At 34.3% G+C, this 18,140-nt stretch overlaps 1 protein-coding gene across 1 annotated transcript in view; it reads left to right on the top strand.

Moving 5' to 3' along the window:
* LOC132140588 (serine/arginine repetitive matrix protein 3-like) overlaps window positions 1–18,140 on the top strand; it is a 73,195-nt gene that overhangs the window by 40,854 nt on the left and 14,201 nt on the right. The window contains exons 5-10 of the mRNA XM_059549401.1: window positions 451–528; window positions 1,131–1,199; window positions 5,549–5,584; window positions 6,184–6,234; window positions 6,792–6,899; window positions 9,696–9,876. Coding sequence (XP_059405384.1) covers window positions 451–528; window positions 1,131–1,199; window positions 5,549–5,584; window positions 6,184–6,234; window positions 6,792–6,899; window positions 9,696–9,876 — 523 coding nt within the window. The remainder of the gene's footprint in view (window positions 1–450; window positions 529–1,130; window positions 1,200–5,548; window positions 5,585–6,183; window positions 6,235–6,791; window positions 6,900–9,695; window positions 9,877–18,140) is intronic.

The following is an 18,140-nucleotide window of genomic DNA, read 5'->3' as shown; positions in this document are numbered from 1 at the left end:
TCTGAGATCAACACCTACACGCTGAGAGAAACTGAAAATTAATGAATAAAATAAATACAATTAATAATGATTTCAATTTACAGAACTTTATTTAATAAAGACTTTTGAAAACATCTCATTTAAGCATGTTAAATGCAAAATAACTACACTTCTCACATTATTATCACTAAAGCTCAATCCAGAGGTTGCTGCTGTATGCAAACATACAGGAAACACAGGACAACAACAACTGCAAGCCAGCGGGTTTCATTCTGAAAAACAACAACAAAACGAGAGAAATAATGCAAAGCCAAATATATAAATAACTTCCAAAAAGTATTAGCATTGTAACAGACTGTATTATTATATTTAGTATAACCATTTAAAATGTTAATAACTTTGCCCCAACAATATACATATGTATATCCAACACTGCATTTGTTTTATTCCATTACTTGTCTTCTTCTCTAGATCCAAGAGGAAATCCAGCAGTTCACCTTCTCCTCGGCCTAAAAAGAGGAAAAAGAAGAAGGCAAGAAGACACAGTCGGTCAGTTTGCTTTCTGTGATTCAATGCAATGCAGCATCATGTACTGAAAACTCATCCAATGTAAACTGTGCATAGTCTGCAAATGAAAGTGAAATGTGAAAGTGAAAGTGACGTTACATTCAGCCGACTATGGTGACCCATACTCAGAATTCATGCTCTGCATTTAACCCATCCAAAGTGCACACACACAGCAGTGAACACACACACACATGTGAACACAGACCCGGAGCAGTGTGACAGATGTTCTGTATGCAATGCATAGAATACTTAAATAACCTAAGACACCAGCCAAACGAGCAAATACAACAGAAACTAAAAATGAACCTTTAATTGTCAGTGTATCTCTCACATTGATTTTTTTGAGCCAAAAAAAAAAATCGAAATCGAATATTTAGAGGTTTGTTCAGACCACACAAATTCTAAGTATAAGCAGAAGTACTAATAATTCATGACATGTTTTATCCAGAAACAGAGTTTGAGATGAAAAGGGTCAAGAGGAACATTTAAATAGGATTCAGTGAGAAAATGGAAGAAAATGATGGAAATGTGCTTGTGTGATATTTCATCCAGCAGTATTGTTGTTGTGTTTGTGTGACCCACAGAGCTGACAGCCCATCTCCAACCCGCAGAGACAAGAGGAAGAAAAGCGGAAAGAAACACAAGAGAGACAGGTGTGTGTGAGTGTGTGTTTGTGTGTGTGTGTGTGTGTGTGTGTCTGTGTTTGTGTGTGTGTGTGTGTGTGTGTGCTCTTGTTTTTGTGACATATCAGGACACAACTCTGTATAATGTCATGGGTATGACACAGGTATTACAAGGAGAAGGTGACTTATGACCCATTTTTCAAAACGCTTATAAATCATACAGAATGAGTATTTTTGAGAAAGTAAAAATGCACAAAGTTTCCTGTGAGGGTTAGGGTTAGGTGTAGGGTTGGTGTAGGGCCATAGAATATACAGTTTGTACAGTATAAAAACCATTACACCTATGGGATGAACACACTTTTCACAAAAAAAAACATGAGTGTGTGTGTGTGTGTGTGGTTATTAATTCACACAGGTATACATCATTCACCGATCAATTAACACTGATCTCCCTGTCAGTATTCATTAGATCATACTGTAGTATGCAAACTTTCAGTATTCATAACACGCATATGACCTACTACATTAATCAAAGTGTGCATTATACACAAAACACACTACATGAGAAACTGTATCCTACAGTGCAATGCACTGAATCTACATTTCCATTTCTAATAACCCAAATATACTGACCATAATATTATTAACCTCTATTTTAAATATGTTTTATCACTTTATATCTTCTTGACCTTTTATTTGCTTAGATTTCCTTTGATCTGTTCTATGTTTATGCACAAAAATGGATAAAAATGCAAAATAACGTGCATTTTTGATCAAATTGAACATGCAGAGATCATGTGACAACAACGTTGCAGTGATGCACTTTGTTTTACATACTTCTTTATATAGTAGGTATATATACCTACTACTTATATACTTTAGGTGGCACTTTTGTTTTCTGAACATATAGTCTCAGAGTCTAATTTTAATATTTGACAAATAGAAACAGGCTCTTTGAATATGGAAGGCATTTTCTGCCAAATTTAAATAAATAAATGAAATGATTAAAATTAAAATTAAAACCAGATTAACTATTTCATTACAGAAAACTGTACGCAAAATATGTGACAAAATTGAGAATGAAATTAAATGATTTCATTTTCAGGTGACATACCTGTCAAATTGAAAAATAAAATGCCATTGCTGATTTCACATTTCATTTTCAATACAGTCTCGAGGCAAGACTGCCAATATTAAAATGAAAAGCAAACGTGAAAAAGAAACTACATTTACAGTTTTTACAAAGCTCTTTATTAACGCTCACGCAATAATAGTGACACAATTCAAATTTAAATGTAAATTTTACTTGTCATTTTAATTCCTCTTTTATTTCACTGTTTTCATTTTCGTTTTCATTTTCAAAGACAACCTGCATGCAAATTATATGTTAATGAGTGGGTGTGGCTTATTCAAGTAACGGCGCTAGAGACAGTCGTCGAAGTCTCGTGTGCATGAGTTGAATGGTGGTTGAAACAATGTGTGAAACGACATTAAAATGTGAATATATTGTAATCGAGACATGGCGAATCTGTTAGTGAGCTTTTGCGGGAAGCTGCTGCAGCATTAGAACGTGGAAGAAACAACCAGCCTGACCAGCATGCGTCAAACCCTCGACCCACTGCAGTTCCTCGGCCTGAGCCTCCACGAGACTCCCCGGAAAATCTGCTGTCTGCTGAGTTTGTGACGGCTGCAAAATGTCCAAGTGTATCCAAGATTAGGGCTGCTCCGATCACGATCGGCCGATCGTTAATGCGCATCTCTCAGTAAAGCCGGTTCTCTAATCAGCGGTTAATTCCATCAGTTGCGTGATTTCACATAGAGCAGCTGTTACTACACAGAGCCATTGTTAACTAAGAAGATGCGCCAATAGGCTAAACGCTGAAAATGAACGTGGATTTGCGCATGTTCTCAGTTAACAACGGCTCTGTGTAGTAACAGCTGCTCTATGTGAAATCACGCACCTGATGGAATTAACCGCTGATTAGAGGACCGGCTTTACTGATGAGATGCGCATTAACGATCGGCTGATCGTGATCGGAGCACCCCTATCCAAGATAGATTCAACTCGTAGCAAAATGAAGTCATTATCATCCGAAATGTTTGCTAGCTGGTTTAATTCTGCTGCTATACTGGCCTTAACCGCCATTATAGCTCCTCCACGTAACAACGTAATTGAGCCACACCCACTCATTAACATATAATTTGCATGCAGGTTGTCTTTGAAAATGAAAACGAAAATGAAAACAGTGAAATAAAAGAGGAATTAAAATGACAAGTAAAATTTACATTTAAATTTGAATTGTGTCACTATTATTGCGTGAGCGTTAATAAAGAGCTTTGTAAAAACTGTATGTGTAGTTTCTTTTTCACGTTTGGCTTTTCATTTTAATATTGGCAGTCTTGCCTCGAGACTGTATTGAAAATGAAATGTGAAATCAGCAATTGCATTTTATTTTTCAATTTGACAAGTATGTCACCGTGAAAATGAAATCATTTAATTTCATTCTCAATTTTGTCACATATTTTGCGTACAGTTTTCTGTAATGAAATAGTTAATCTGGTTTTAATTTTAATTTTAATCATTTCATTTATTTATTTAAATTTGGCAGAAAATGCCTTCCATATTTGAAGACTAGCTCGGGCAGATTTAAACTGTTCAAGTTCATATTTAATATCAGCATTTGTATTTGGACTAGAAGCATCAAGGGTTAGAACAAACTCAACTCAGTGTCCAAAAATAGCAACAGACATGAACAAGAAAAGCCTGCTTTACACAAAGACCTTTCTGCATTCATCAAATATTCATGATATTATGTCAGAAATATCTGCAGTATTTTGTGCCTTAAAAAATAAGGCTTGTCTAAATATTGATAACCGGACGTGTCAGCATTTAAGATGCTTCGGTTTCTGTCTGTCTTTTCATTATCATGCTTAGTTTGTATATCTGTGTATCACTATACGGGTTTCTTCTGAGTTTCCTCTTGTCATGACCATATACCATATATATTATAAATGAATATATAAAAAATATTTATAATATGATTAACACACTTGATGTAGATACCAACATTCTGCATATTCCTTCATTTCCATTTTTATTCGTCTCAAGTTTCCCGTGTAGCTTTATTACAGCTTTCTTCTCTCCTGCCTTTTTTCCTACAGTATATCCCGAAAACATGACAGGACTGACGGATGCTTGGGTGCTTGTGTATCTGTTTGTGTCTGATGTATATAATAGTGAACACATGGTGGATCCTTGTGTAGATGTCTTATCACAGCAGCTTCAGTTCTGTCAGACGGGGTGTGAGGGGGAAAAGTGTGAAATAGAGAGAGAAACTGAGTGTAGAAAGTCAAGGATTTCAACTTTCAGTATAAACTGAAAATATGGTATATGTGGTCTTATTCTGTGTTAAATAACCCCAAAAATCTACAAAAGACCCCAAATCTTCCAACTAAGGCAAAATTTGGTAAGACAGATATTTTAACCATTGTCTTTAACACAACATAAAAATGTATGGATATTTAAATCCCATTTAAAAATGAATGTCTCTGGAATTAGATATAAAATATTATTTAAATGCCACACCATCTTTTCTTTTCACTTATACCACTTCATTATTTTTGCTCAGTGTCTTTTAATCAGCTGGTATTCGTTTGATTTGTAGTGGATGTCTGAAGTCAGTTATCCTTGATTTATTAATGGGCAGCAACACAGGATCTATCGTTTTATCATTTCAAACCAAACAAGCGTATTTTTGTCGAGTATTTTGATAGAAAAGCATGATTGTGCATCTTTCTTAACTCTTTCCCTGCCTGCAGTTTCATTCTAGCTTCATGCATTCTTTTTTGTCAACCCCTGAATGTGGGTAAGTTTCATGAAAAAGCAACAGTTTGATTAAAAACAATGCTCTACTACATTTAAATATTGTGTCTGGTCCTATACCACTTCCTGGATCGACATTTAATCTGGTAATGTGCAGGCAGTTTTGATTTATATGCTGTCTAATGTTTGATGATTGCATCATTGTACAAATGCATCTTTTTACAAAAGCAATAATTTGTTTCAGCTTCTTCTTCGCCTGTGTTTTGATCCAGAGATTCAGTACTCTTTCAGAAGATGTGTAATAGCAACTTCTACCATATACTGTAACAGTGAAAACACAAAAAGCCGGAAACTTCCATCAGTGGCGGTGAAAGAGTTAACAATAGATGTTTTTTTTATATTCCAGTATCTAATGCATGACATTCAGACATTTAAGTCTGATTTCAGTGTCCAAATACTGAATGCCAAAGACTTAAACTACAAAATCTACTCATTTAAACAGCAGCAGTTCTCTGGTAGTCAATCTGATATCTAACCCAACATTTCTCTGTGCCAGGTCCACATCTGGCTCAAGGAGGAAGAGGAGACACAGGTAAACATTGAGTTAACCTAAGGTCCTTTAGATTTTATGGTTTGAGACCTATGCTGAGTTAGTTTTGCAGAGCCAACATCCACTTTAGAGTTTTTTCAAGAGCCATCCATTGACATTTAAAGTGAACAGCCACAGTTTATTTTGCTTGTATATGCTGTTTAGGGGTGTATAAATAAAAAAATCAATGATACTGCAGTAGTAGACTGGCCTAGAAAACATTTGATCAATAGCAGTCTCTTTGAATAGTTGTACAAACAAAATTGAAGGAAATAGAATAAACATAATAAGTACTTAAAATTTCACAGACATCACTCAGAAAACAAGGCAGAATATGCAGTTTGCACTTTATTTACCCCAAAAGAGTGCATATAAGTATCTTAAATGTACATGTTAGTACCTAAATTGTGCTTTGTAGTACCATTTGTACCCTTTTTTTCTGAGATTTTAGTGTCTTGAACAAAACTGAGTATCAGAATTGTGCACTGAAGCGGCAACATAATTTAACATAATTCTGTTTTGATTTGAAAACTTTAATGCTCCACACATAAGCTCTAAATTCAGTTCTTATTTAGTTATATGTATTTGTGTTCTCCTTTCAGATCTGGGAGCCCCAAAAACAAACACAAAGACAAGAACAAACAGAAGAAGAGGTGAGGGATGTTTATTCTGCTGTTTGCTTTTCTAAATATTCTTAGTTTACATAATTATGCTTTCATGCATCATAATGCCTCAGCTTGACAAAGAAAATCCATTGCACTGATTACAGCGCTTAAAGATTTAATGATATTAATGCTCTAAGCAATCCGAGTTGTGATTTTCCACTTGGGATAGTAAACCAGCATGCAGCAACCATTCACAATACCTTAGCAATTACCTATCACTGACAGCCACTTGAAACGTTTTAAAAACTGCATAGCAACCCTAGTAAACATCTATAACATCCTAGCAACCACCTAGCAGTGCACTGAAAACCAGTCAGAACTTTTAAGCAACTGTATTGCAACATCCTTGAAAACAACCTGCAACCCCACAGTGACCATCTGAAGCACCAGAGAAATCATCTAGTAACTCATGCATTCGGCCTACACTGAGATGTGCATGGACTGTTTATGAAAGGATTGATGGCACAGAGTGTGAGGTGTATGATGAAGCGTTGTGCGTGAAGTGTGTGTGGTGTGATGTGTGTTTGTGTGTGTGTGTCCCGCAGGTGTTCGGCAGAGTCTCCCAGCAGGAGTTCTCAGCACAGAGGCAGCTGTTGTAGTTCCCGCAGCGGATCTGTCTCCTCCACCGCCAGCGTCTCCAAATCACCCAGCAGGTACGGCTTATACTGGGCCTCTTATCTCCAATACACAGGCCCTCCGACAAACCTCCTCTAACAAACATTTACTATGGTGAACATAGTTTCAGCCAAAATATCATAGTTACTACCAGGGGCGTAGCCATCTTTTCAGAAGTGAGGGGGACAGAAATCACACACACACACACATATATATATATATATATATATATATAAAACATTACGATATAACATTTCTGTAATCTATATAGCCTACTTTTTGAACAGTAAGATTTTTAATGTTTTGAAAGAAGTCTCTTCTGCTCACGAAGCCTGCCTTTATTTGATCTAAAGTACAGCAAAAGCAGTAATATTGTGAAATATTTATACTATTTAAAATAACTGTTTTCTATTTGAATATATTTTAAATGCAATGTATCCCTGTGATCAAAGGTGAATTTTCAGTATCACATTAATCAGAAATCATTCGAATATGCTGATTATCAATATTTAAAACAGATGAGTAAATTTTTTTCAGCATTCTTCGATGAATAGAAGGATCCAGATCAGCATTTATGTGAAATAAAAAGCTTTTGCAACATTATACACTATATCAGTCAAAAGCTTACTCAGTATAATTTTTTGTTTTGTTAAATGAATGATATAAATTAATACTTGTATTTAGCAAGGATTCTTTAAATTGATCAAAAGTGATGATAAAGACATCATTTTACAAGAGATTTCTATTTCAGATAATTCTATTCAGATTTCAGATAAAACTTTCTATTCATCAAAGAAACCTGAAAGAATTATACTCAGCTGTTTTCAAAAATGTTTGTAGTATATAAACTGTTGTAAGCTGATCAATGTAAGCTGTTTTCAACATTATCATAATACAAGTTTTTGTTTGTTTGTTTGTTTGTTTGTTTGTTTTTTTAGCAACAGATCAGAATATCAGAATTATTTCTGAAATTTTCTCTAATTTCTAGCTTTTAATTGGCTTAGAAATCTATAAATGCTGGACAATAACAAAGAATAATGATTTGTTTATATACTACAAACATTTTTTATCACATAATAAGGCAGAATAGTTTATATACTGTAATAAATGCTATGTCAATTAGCACTGCATTGTTCATATACTTAATTAATCACCTGCTGGAGATTTTTTTGGACTTGAAAAAAAATAAAACAGAAAATAACTGTTTTCATCCAGCGATAGCTGGACGCTGTTGTTGTCCATATTAGGAGTTTCCTGATATGACTTTCTGCGCGAGAGCGCCCTCTAGCTTCGAGTATGAATGAAAAAGAAACACACACACACACACAAACACACACACACACTGCAGGAGAGATTAGCGCTCTGTTATGTTCATCTCGCCTTCTCGGTCCGAAAAAATATTAGGTCATGTGCAAACTATCCTGTCTCTTTGAGTTTAAATCTATATTTATTCACACCAGCTCTTGAAAACCTCTATACGAACACATTTGCCCGAAAAAGTGCGGGGGACGAATTTCCGTGATGATAAAAGTGGGGGGGGGGACGTCCCCCGCGTAATCTACGCCCCTGGTTACTACAATAAGACTGTGGTAATGGGGTATTAGTCACCACTGTCATCACAGAAAGGGAATGAATCACAATGACAGATAGACAGAAAAGCTTCTTACATTTAGATCCATAGTCATTTATTATCACTTTACTGCACTGACTATGGCATGGTTAAATTGTGTGGACCTACACTACATTTCAAGATTTCAAAGCTCAAGGCTGCATTTATCTGATAAAAAATACAATAATATTGTGAAATAATATTAAAGTTTAATAACTGTTTTCTATTGTAAACATATTTTAAAATGTAATTAATTCCAATGAGTAAATCAAAGCCTTCAGTGTCACGTGATCCTTCAGAAATCATTCTAATATGCTGATTTGCTGCTCAAAAACATTTCTGGTTATTATCAGTGTTGAAAACAGTGCTGCTTCTTTTTCCTTTTTTTTTTTTTTGTTGAAACCATGATTCATTTTATTTTTCAGGATTCTTTGATGAATAGAAAGTTCGGAACAAATTTTTTTTTTATAGATATATTTTGTAACATAATAAATGTCTTCTCTATCAATTTGTGAATGCTGAATAAAAGTATTAATTTCTTCTTAAAAAAAAAATAAATATCAGGGATTTTCTAAAATGTGATTTCCAGAATAATGTCTCCCCTCCTGCAGTCCATATAAGTGTTTTTTTTTTTAAGTTTTAGAGCATCTTCAACATCTGTAAATTCAGTTTTAAAATTCTGTATTGGTCAATTTCAAATTGACTGTCTAAAAAAATCTGATTTGCAAGATATAAATTCACAATTCTGAGAACATATCAGTCTTTCCCTCCCCTCAAAATTGGACTTTAACTCACAATTTTATATCACGCGAAAGTTTATATCATATATATATTCTGACTGTGAGATAAAAATTCACAATTCTGACTTTTTTCTCAGAATGCATGATATAAACACAGTTGTGAGTTATAAAGTCAGAATTGTGAGAAAAAAAAGAAAATTGCAAGATAAAAAGTCACAATTACCTTTTTTTTATTCAGTGGTGGAAACTGGCTTCCATACATTTTTTATTATTTAAAGCATGAAGCCACTTAATTTTAACAAATCTTTCAACAAATAATACTTTATATGTTTTCATTTTGCTTCTAAAAAAAAAGTGTCTTCATTTACGAATGTGTAGATATTTAAATGAAAAATAAAAAGACAAAAATACTGAATAAAAAAATTTATTTTCAGCAGTGCGCTGCCATTATACTCAATCCTTTCCAATCTGACCTCTCAAACCAGATCAAGTACAAAGTGCAGAAACGACAGGCACAAACAGGAAGGAAGTCACTCCAGCCACAGCCCACCGCCGTCCCCCAGCACTGACCAACCAATCACGTGGCAGAATGGGAACCACAGCGTCCGTGTACGCAATGGCAAAGATTCAGGAGCCAATCACATGGAGGGGAATAAAGGAAACGATGTATGTAGTCTCCTCTACTTTACCTTCATGTGTTCTCTGCCGTTTACACTAATAATCACACACACACACACACACACACACACACACACACCAACTGATTCAGTCATATCTGTGTGAGCTGACTATATCTCTTTTCCCTCTTTGGCTCCATTCCATAAGTTTTTCTGTTCTCAAGCCATTTATGTGTTTGTTGGGAAGGGTTTTTGTTTTGTCAAGACATATTTCCATTATTTTCTTTCTGTAATAATATCATGCTTTATTTCATGCACAAGCCATGTTGACTTTTTCAGTTCTAGAAAGAGAATGAATGGAAATATTGAGGATCCGTTTAAAGGTTTTTTGGAAACTAAAATGCAACCAATTGTTTTGCATGTGGGATTTCATGGAAGTGAAATTTACATAAAGCATCTATTGCTAATAATTCAATATTATTCAGCTGGTGTTGGATAACATCCTACGAAAGAGACATTCAATGCCCCAACCAGATTAATTATAGACATTTTGGTAACACTTTGCTTCATTTGTTAACATTAGTTAACTAAACAAGTTAACACGGACTAACAATGAACAAAGTAAATGGGTGCCATCAGAATAAGAGTCCAAACAGCTGATAAAAACATCACATTAGTAATTCACATCAGTCCATCAAACAACATCTTTAGAAGCCAAAAGCATGTTTGTAAGAAACAAATCCATCGTTAAGGATGTTTTTAAAAACGGACTAAAATACAAGTCCATAATCCATCTCGTGGTGTCTCTTTACATCAAAAAGTTAAAACATTGTAACGATAGATTTGTTTCTAACAAAAACACAGCTTTTGTTTTCTCCAGATGTTAACTGATGGACTGGGGTGGTGTGGATTACTTGTGCATTATTGTGATGTTTTTATTAGCTGTTTGAACTCACGCTCTGTCGGCACCCATTCACTGCAGAACATCCATTGATGAGACACTGATACAATGCTACATTTCTCCAAATCTGTTACCATTAAGAAACAAGCTCATCTATATCATTCTTGGTCAAAACAATAAAAGAAAGATGAATACTGTTGCTAGAGAGTTTTAATACTGTGAACTGACATGAACAACCAATAACTAATTGTATTTCTATTAACCAACATTAACAAAGATTAATAGATGATTAAAAATAAGTTGCTCATTGTTAGCTGAAACAACTAATGTTAACAAATGAGACCTTATTGTAAGTGTTACTGTTATTTTGAATATCAGTCTAAACCTCATGAATAAATCATATACAAACACTTTTTGTTTTGTAGGTTTTTCTTATCTTGTACATTTTATTGTATACCACAAAATGTCAGCGCAGTGTATTCAAAGACAGTGAGGAATAAATAGCGGCAATCATCATTTATATAGTAATAACCAGTGTTGGGGAAAGTTACTTTTACAAGTAATGCCTTACAATGTTGCGTTACTCCCTAAACAAATAACTAATTACGTTACTTAGTTACTTTCTATGGAAAGTAATGCGTTGCGTTACTTTTGTGTTACTTTCACATTAATTTTTAAATGTGAGCAGGGCTTGATTGTTTTTAATATAAGAAGTTCTATTTATAGCAATTGTAAAAGCCCTTTCACAACAAAAAGTGTAATGAATAAACCTCAGGCTGAAGGAAAAGTAAATTCACGTCTGTACAGTAGAACACAGGAGAAGAAGGTTCAACAGTCTTCAGCAATAAAAAAAACAATGAAGCACAATTGTTAGTTTATCTAAAGTCATTTTTGCTTATTAGTATGGTTGAACTGGATCATCAAAGGTCAGCAGCAAAGGCATTAGTTAATATAATGGGATTAGATACATTTGTGTTGTTTAACATATTTAATTATTGCAGGTTTGCGTCATATTTTGAGTTTGCATATCACTTTTAATTTACTTTGTTAAATAATAAATGTTTTTTTTTGTTTTTTTTCCAAATGGGATGAATTAATGCACATACACATTTAGTCTATAACTACATCATGTTCACACAGCGCACACAACCTCTGTATTTTCCGATTTCTCCCAATATGGGGACAGGAGACTTGTCAGTCAATAAATGGAAAAACAAAGTAACTGGCGTTACCTTTTTGAATATTTTCTTGTACATTAAAAAGTAATCCGTTACTTTACTAGTTACTTGAAAAAAGTAATCTGATTATGTGTTACCCCCAACACTGGTAATAAAACCACATTAATTGTATTTATGCTGAAAAGGACAACAATGTAATGTAATGTAAATGATGTATTCATACAATCACACAGTGTCTAACATGACCACAGGATGTCAATTATTCAGATAAACCTGTGTTTGTAAAATATATATCAGATATTTGGTCATACTTTCTGTATCTGGGACGGTTTGCATGCAGTTTTCCAAAAGTTCTCATGCTCTCTTTCTCTCTTTTTTCATTTGCTGAATTCATTCCTCTGTTTAGTTGATTTCTTGACCTCTATGAATTCACATGATCTCTTCCCACAAATAAATGCCCAAACTTTTCTGTCTTGTTTGTGTAAAAAGCACTCATATGATTTGGAACTGGACCGAGTAGATTAAATGGGTATGTCTACTAGTTTTTCTTGTCAATACAGTTGAAGCTCTTATTTTCTGCTCAGTTTTACCATAGCACTCTTTTCCAGATGTGTATCAGGTGTTCTAAGAGCCAACGATCTGTGACCTGCAATCAGATCGTCCCTTATTATTGATCAGTTTCTGTAATGTAAGGTGAAGAAGAACTATTAATCAAGAGATGGTTCTCATAGCTAATCCCTTTTTAGCCAATCAGCTGTCATTCCTGGTTCTGCTGAGAGGACGAATGAGTCTGAATGTTACAATCACAGATAGGAAATATGTGGATGCTGCATTTGACTGATCTGGATTTGTCATTAGCCCCGCCATCTTGGAAAGGTCAATGGATTGAAACATTATGTAGTCCTTCATAAATAGATTATTGTATTCTTCAGTTTATGGTATGTGTTTAAGGTTAGGATTGTATAATTACAATAAAATACATTATTATTATGTATATAAATATTAATATTAGCTATTTAAAAAATATTATTCAATTATTATGTTTTAATCATTATTTTTTTAATCGATATAATAATTATACAAATTAAAAATAATAGTATTAATAATAATAATAATTATTATTATTACATCCATAAAACATCATATTTTTGTTCATTGTTCATAGCCTCATAGCTTTAATTATAAACTTCAAACAGTTAGAGCTATATGATGAAAAATTGTTGATCAATAAAAGTTTATTATTTATTTGTTTGTTTGTTTTCAAAATACAACAACTTTTCTGGCACTAAAAAATTGATATTGTTGGGTAAATGAAGAAATGCCAGTTTGGACATTATGATTTTTCTTTACATTTTCTATGTATGTTCATTTTATTTATTTATGGCCTTATAGCTTTAATTCAAAACTTTAAGCAGTCATAGCTGTATAATAGCTGTACAGAGTGTTTTATCAATACTCATTTTGATACATTTTTTATTTTATACCATCTGCAATAAGCAGAATTATATGGTGGTGCAATTCATATTGACCTTTCCAGTATGGTGGATACAGTGGAGCTCGAAAGTTTGCAGAATCTGTGAAAATGTGAATAATTTTCAAAAATAATAAGAGAGATCATACTAAATGCATGGTATTTTTTCATTTAGTACTGTCCTGAGTAAGATATTGTACATAAAAGATGCAAAACACACACCTTGAAAAAGATTTAAAAAAAAATGCTGAAATTAATAAAATAACCCCATTCAAAAGTGGATCTTAATACTGTGTGTGGTTACCTGGATGATCTACGACTGTCTTTCTGTTTTCTGATGGTTATCTATGAGTCCCTTGTCTGTTTCTGAACAGTTTAACTGAGAAATGTTGTTCAGAAAAATCTTTAAGGTCCTGCAGATTCTTCAGTTTTCCAGCATCTTTGCATATTTGAACCCTTTCCAGCAGTGACTGTATGATTTTGAGATACATCTTTTCACACTGAGGACAATTGAGACACTCAAACACAACTATTAAAAAAGGGTCATACATTCACTGATGCTCCAGAAGGAAACAAGATGCATTAAGAATCGATGAAGATGGCCCAATTTTTCTTATTTTGTTGAAATATAATTTTTTTTCCATTAAGTTCTGCCCTTCGTAAGAGACAGAGGATACTTGTATGTTTCCCAGAACACAAATTAAGTATAATTTACCTTGATCTTTAAATTCCAAAAGTTTTCACCCCCCAGCTCTAAAGATTTTTCTGAAGAACAGTTCTCAGTTTAACTGTTTAGAACAAACAAGGGACTCATGCACAACCATCACAAAACAGAAAGACTGTCGTGGATCATCCAGTATTAAGAACCAAGGGTTCCCAAACTTTTGAATGGGGTTATTTTATTAATTTAGGCTTTTTTTTTTTTGTCTTGTGGACTAAATGCAAACATCTTTTATGTACAATATCTTATTCAGAACAGTACTAAATAAAAAAATAACATGCATTTAGTATGATCTCTCTTATTTTTTGAAAATTATTCACATTTTCACAGATTCTGCAAGGGGTGCCCAAACTTTTGAGCCCCACTGTATGTTGATGTATTGTGGTAATTAGAATGGTTGCCAATTTGGTAATGCTTCTAAATACCAATAAGAGAGTAATTCTGCATCATTCCACAAAATCTTTGTCCGAAATCATGCGCAAAAAAGCTGTTTTGGGCCAGTTAATGTATAGCGTCTATATCTGTGGTCACAACAGGCTACAGATTCATGAATTCTCTCTTGGGTAAAGGCTGACAAATCTCCACTGACAAGAGCTGGTTCAGTGCCACTGGTGATATCTGATGGTTTTCATCGACATGGTTTCTAATGCTCACTTCTCACTAGCACTTAATATGTATAAATATACTTTTTCTTATAGTGTAACTAGGGGTTTGTGTCCTTCCTGTCAGCATTTGAGTGGTGTAATCTACGTTTAGATGTGTGACAGGGACAAACAGACGCTCTGTAAACATTAGCCGACAGCAAACTACACTAACTAGGGTCATTTAGTAAAGTTGTTACACTAAAAGGGACCCAAGCCATTTGGATTCTCTTCCTAAGTGAATGTGGCATCTTTGCATCCTTTGTGAAGGACTTTTGACAATTGCTGAGAGCAAAAATCTACTTTTAGTTTTAGCAAGTGCCAACAAACGAGCACTAAATTCTCATTGCACAGACCGATCGATAACGATACGGCTTAATGAACGTGACTGGGGTCCCTTTGAGATGTTAGTCGTCCATCCTAGAAGTGACCACCCTCCACCCAACACCCCTCTCCCTTCACCCGTTCATCTGTGCTGTCCATTGTCCCGACATGCTATCTCTCTTCCCATTAAACCACATTGTGCATGCATGGCCATTGATATTTACATTCCTTCTAGCAAATTGGATTTGTTGAGAATTTGTTGCACCCTTACGCTCCTTAACGTACGATAGGATGTGGCTGCACATGTGTCCAAGCGAAAAAGACAGCAATTAATGTAGATTGCTTTGGGGGTTTCTTATTTCTGATTTATTTTGTTTTGGGTTTTTGATTTTTCCTTTTGTATGTCCACTATTTTTTGGTTTTGTTTTGCTTCGTTTTGTTGGAATTGTCTCCTTTAGTCTGGATCAATTATCTTAGCCTGGATACTAAAAGAATTCATTGTCTTTTTCCCATTTCGCTGCGGAGAATTTTCCTTTCTCCTTTTTGTTTTTCCTTTTTCTTCCTTTGTTTTGTTGATATTGCATACGTGTCACTGATTGAAGCGGAAGGTAGGTAACGCTCTGCCTACGCACGTGGAGAATGTGACAAGCACCCTAGCTTGACATCAGTGTCTCTCTCTGTCTTTCTCTTTGTTTAACTGAGGAAAACCAAAGGTTGGCGGGTTGTTTTCATTGTTTTCCTTTTAGAACTGTTTGCTCTATTTTCATTCTCTTTTTGTTTCAATCTGAAATCTACCTTTGCTTTCATGCTTCAGTATTCAGTACACTGCCCTCCCCTCAGGTCCATCTCTTGTCTGCGTTTTATTTAATTTTTCTTATTATTTTTCAGTAGAATGCATTTCCTGTCTGTGCCGCATTCCTTTTGTCTTTGGTGAAATGGTACATGTCATATGATTTGGTCACTTCCCTCCTTTTTATTTTTTGGATACACAAAGGCTGTTTCTGACGTATCTGGGTTTTATGTTCAGCTGTGTTAATTTCTTTTTTATATATATATAAATATATATATTATTATTTTTTACATTTTTTGTTTTTTGTTTTTGTGCTTAAGTTAGTGTTTGAGGTCGATCAGAAAGCCTTGCCTTCCAATGGTAATAAAAAAGAAACAGATGGTTGAATAGTTTAACACATAGACATTGCTTTGCTCAATGAAATCTTTTAGCCTCAATTTTCAGTTCTGCTTCTAAAGATGATCAGTCTCAGCTGTGAAGCCTTTTTTAAGGACCCCATGAAATCCAAATTAAAGTTTTGTGGCTTTTGGTTTACGTGTGTGAATTTGAGCTGATCCATACACTGAAAACAATTTGGTGTAGAAACAACCAGAGGTGGAAAGAGTACAAAAATATTCTACTCAAGTAAAAGTACCATTACATTAATGAAATTTTACTTAAGTACAAGTAAAAGTACCAGTCTAAAAATCAACTCAAGTAAAAGTAAAAAGTAGCTCATTTAAAATTTACTCATAGTAAAAATTACTTAGTTACATTTTAACAGTGGGAGGGAGTCAAAAATGGGACAGGCCAAGGGTGTCAAACTCAGTTCCTGGAGGGCCACAGTCCTGCACAGTTTAGATTTAACCCTAATTAAACACACCTGATCCAGCTAATCTAATCATTTAGGTTTATTTGAAAACTACATGATATGTGTGCTGGAGCAGGGTTAGAACTAAACTCTGCAGGACTATGGCCCTCCAGGAACTGAGTTTGACACCCCTGGGATAGGTCTATTAATCTCAAACTAGTTGATTTTAATTAAAGGAATCGGTTATTTAGAATAATAAAACATTTGGGCTGTTACCAGGCAAATCAGTATCAACAAACTCATCTTTTAATGCAGAGGAAATGCAGAAGATTCATTGGAAGTGGCATTTAGATGTATTACACTGTTTAGTGCAGGACATGAATGCATTTAACCTGCAGTTACAAATGCATGAATAATGTTTTGATATACAAGACATAAAATGTTGAATACTCATTTGAAATGATAAGAAATTAATTATTAAAAAAAAAGTCAAAAGATACTTTAAACGTGAAATTAAAATGGCCAGTATGTGTCAGCAAGTCACTGTTAATAAGTGAGTCATTGCGATTGAACCGAATCATTTAAACGGTTGATTCATTCAGGAACGAAACACTGTCACGATGCTCAGAGACGCAAAACTGTGCTTTGGTGGCTGTGTTTGGATTATTTTCTGTTGTAGAAATAGAGCTAAAAAAGGCAATATGGTGTCTAAAACGCAAGTCTCTTAATTAACTTGTTTACTGAACTGTTATATATATGTATGTATATATTCATGATGATTTTTGGAGGAAAAGACGGCATTCTTTGTGTGATTTTGATTTAATATATGAAATTATATAAATATGTGAATTTTCTGCCCCTATATCTTCAATTTTGTGATCATTCTAAATGCATTTTAGGAGACTGGATCACACAGTGAAAGAACGCACTATAAATGCGCGCGCACATCATTAAAACAAAAAATATGATATTATCGCAGACGATATATATAGCACACTCCTAACCACTGTCTTTTTGGCTAATTTGTGCAAAACCTCTTGCTAAAATGTCAAAGCTTCATTTTAACCACCAATGCAACGATGCAATTACTTAGCTTACCTCTACATTCTTGCGAAGGGTTGATGTCTTGTCGAGATTTTATAAGCTGCTAGTTTGGTCTTCCTAAGCAAGTACAGCTTACACTGCATAATAGAGCATACATATGGCCAGGGGTTCACTTCATTTCCTTTGAGTTCAACTTCAGAATATGACGGGGTTTCGTTTTCAGCGGTGTCTGCACCACTAACGCCTGTTTTGACCGTCTGCATCTTTCTTGTGATTTTAGCGCCAGTTTGCCCTCCTGCCCATTATTTACTGACGTAATTTCCAGGGAGCGATTTTTTTTTTTTTTTTTTTACTCAGTAATTAATGTGTTTTAAAATGTAGCGAAGTACAATACTTTAAACAAAATATACTTAAGTAAAAGTAAAATTACAGATTTAAAAAATTACTTTAAAA

Source organism: Carassius carassius, chromosome 5, assembly GCF_963082965.1.
Source record: "Carassius carassius chromosome 5, fCarCar2.1, whole genome shotgun sequence".
In the NCBI taxonomy this organism is placed as follows: domain Eukaryota; kingdom Metazoa; phylum Chordata; class Actinopteri; order Cypriniformes; family Cyprinidae; genus Carassius; species Carassius carassius.
The sequence above is the reverse complement of the archived record's forward strand: the minus strand, read 5'-3'. Positions and strand labels throughout refer to the sequence as shown.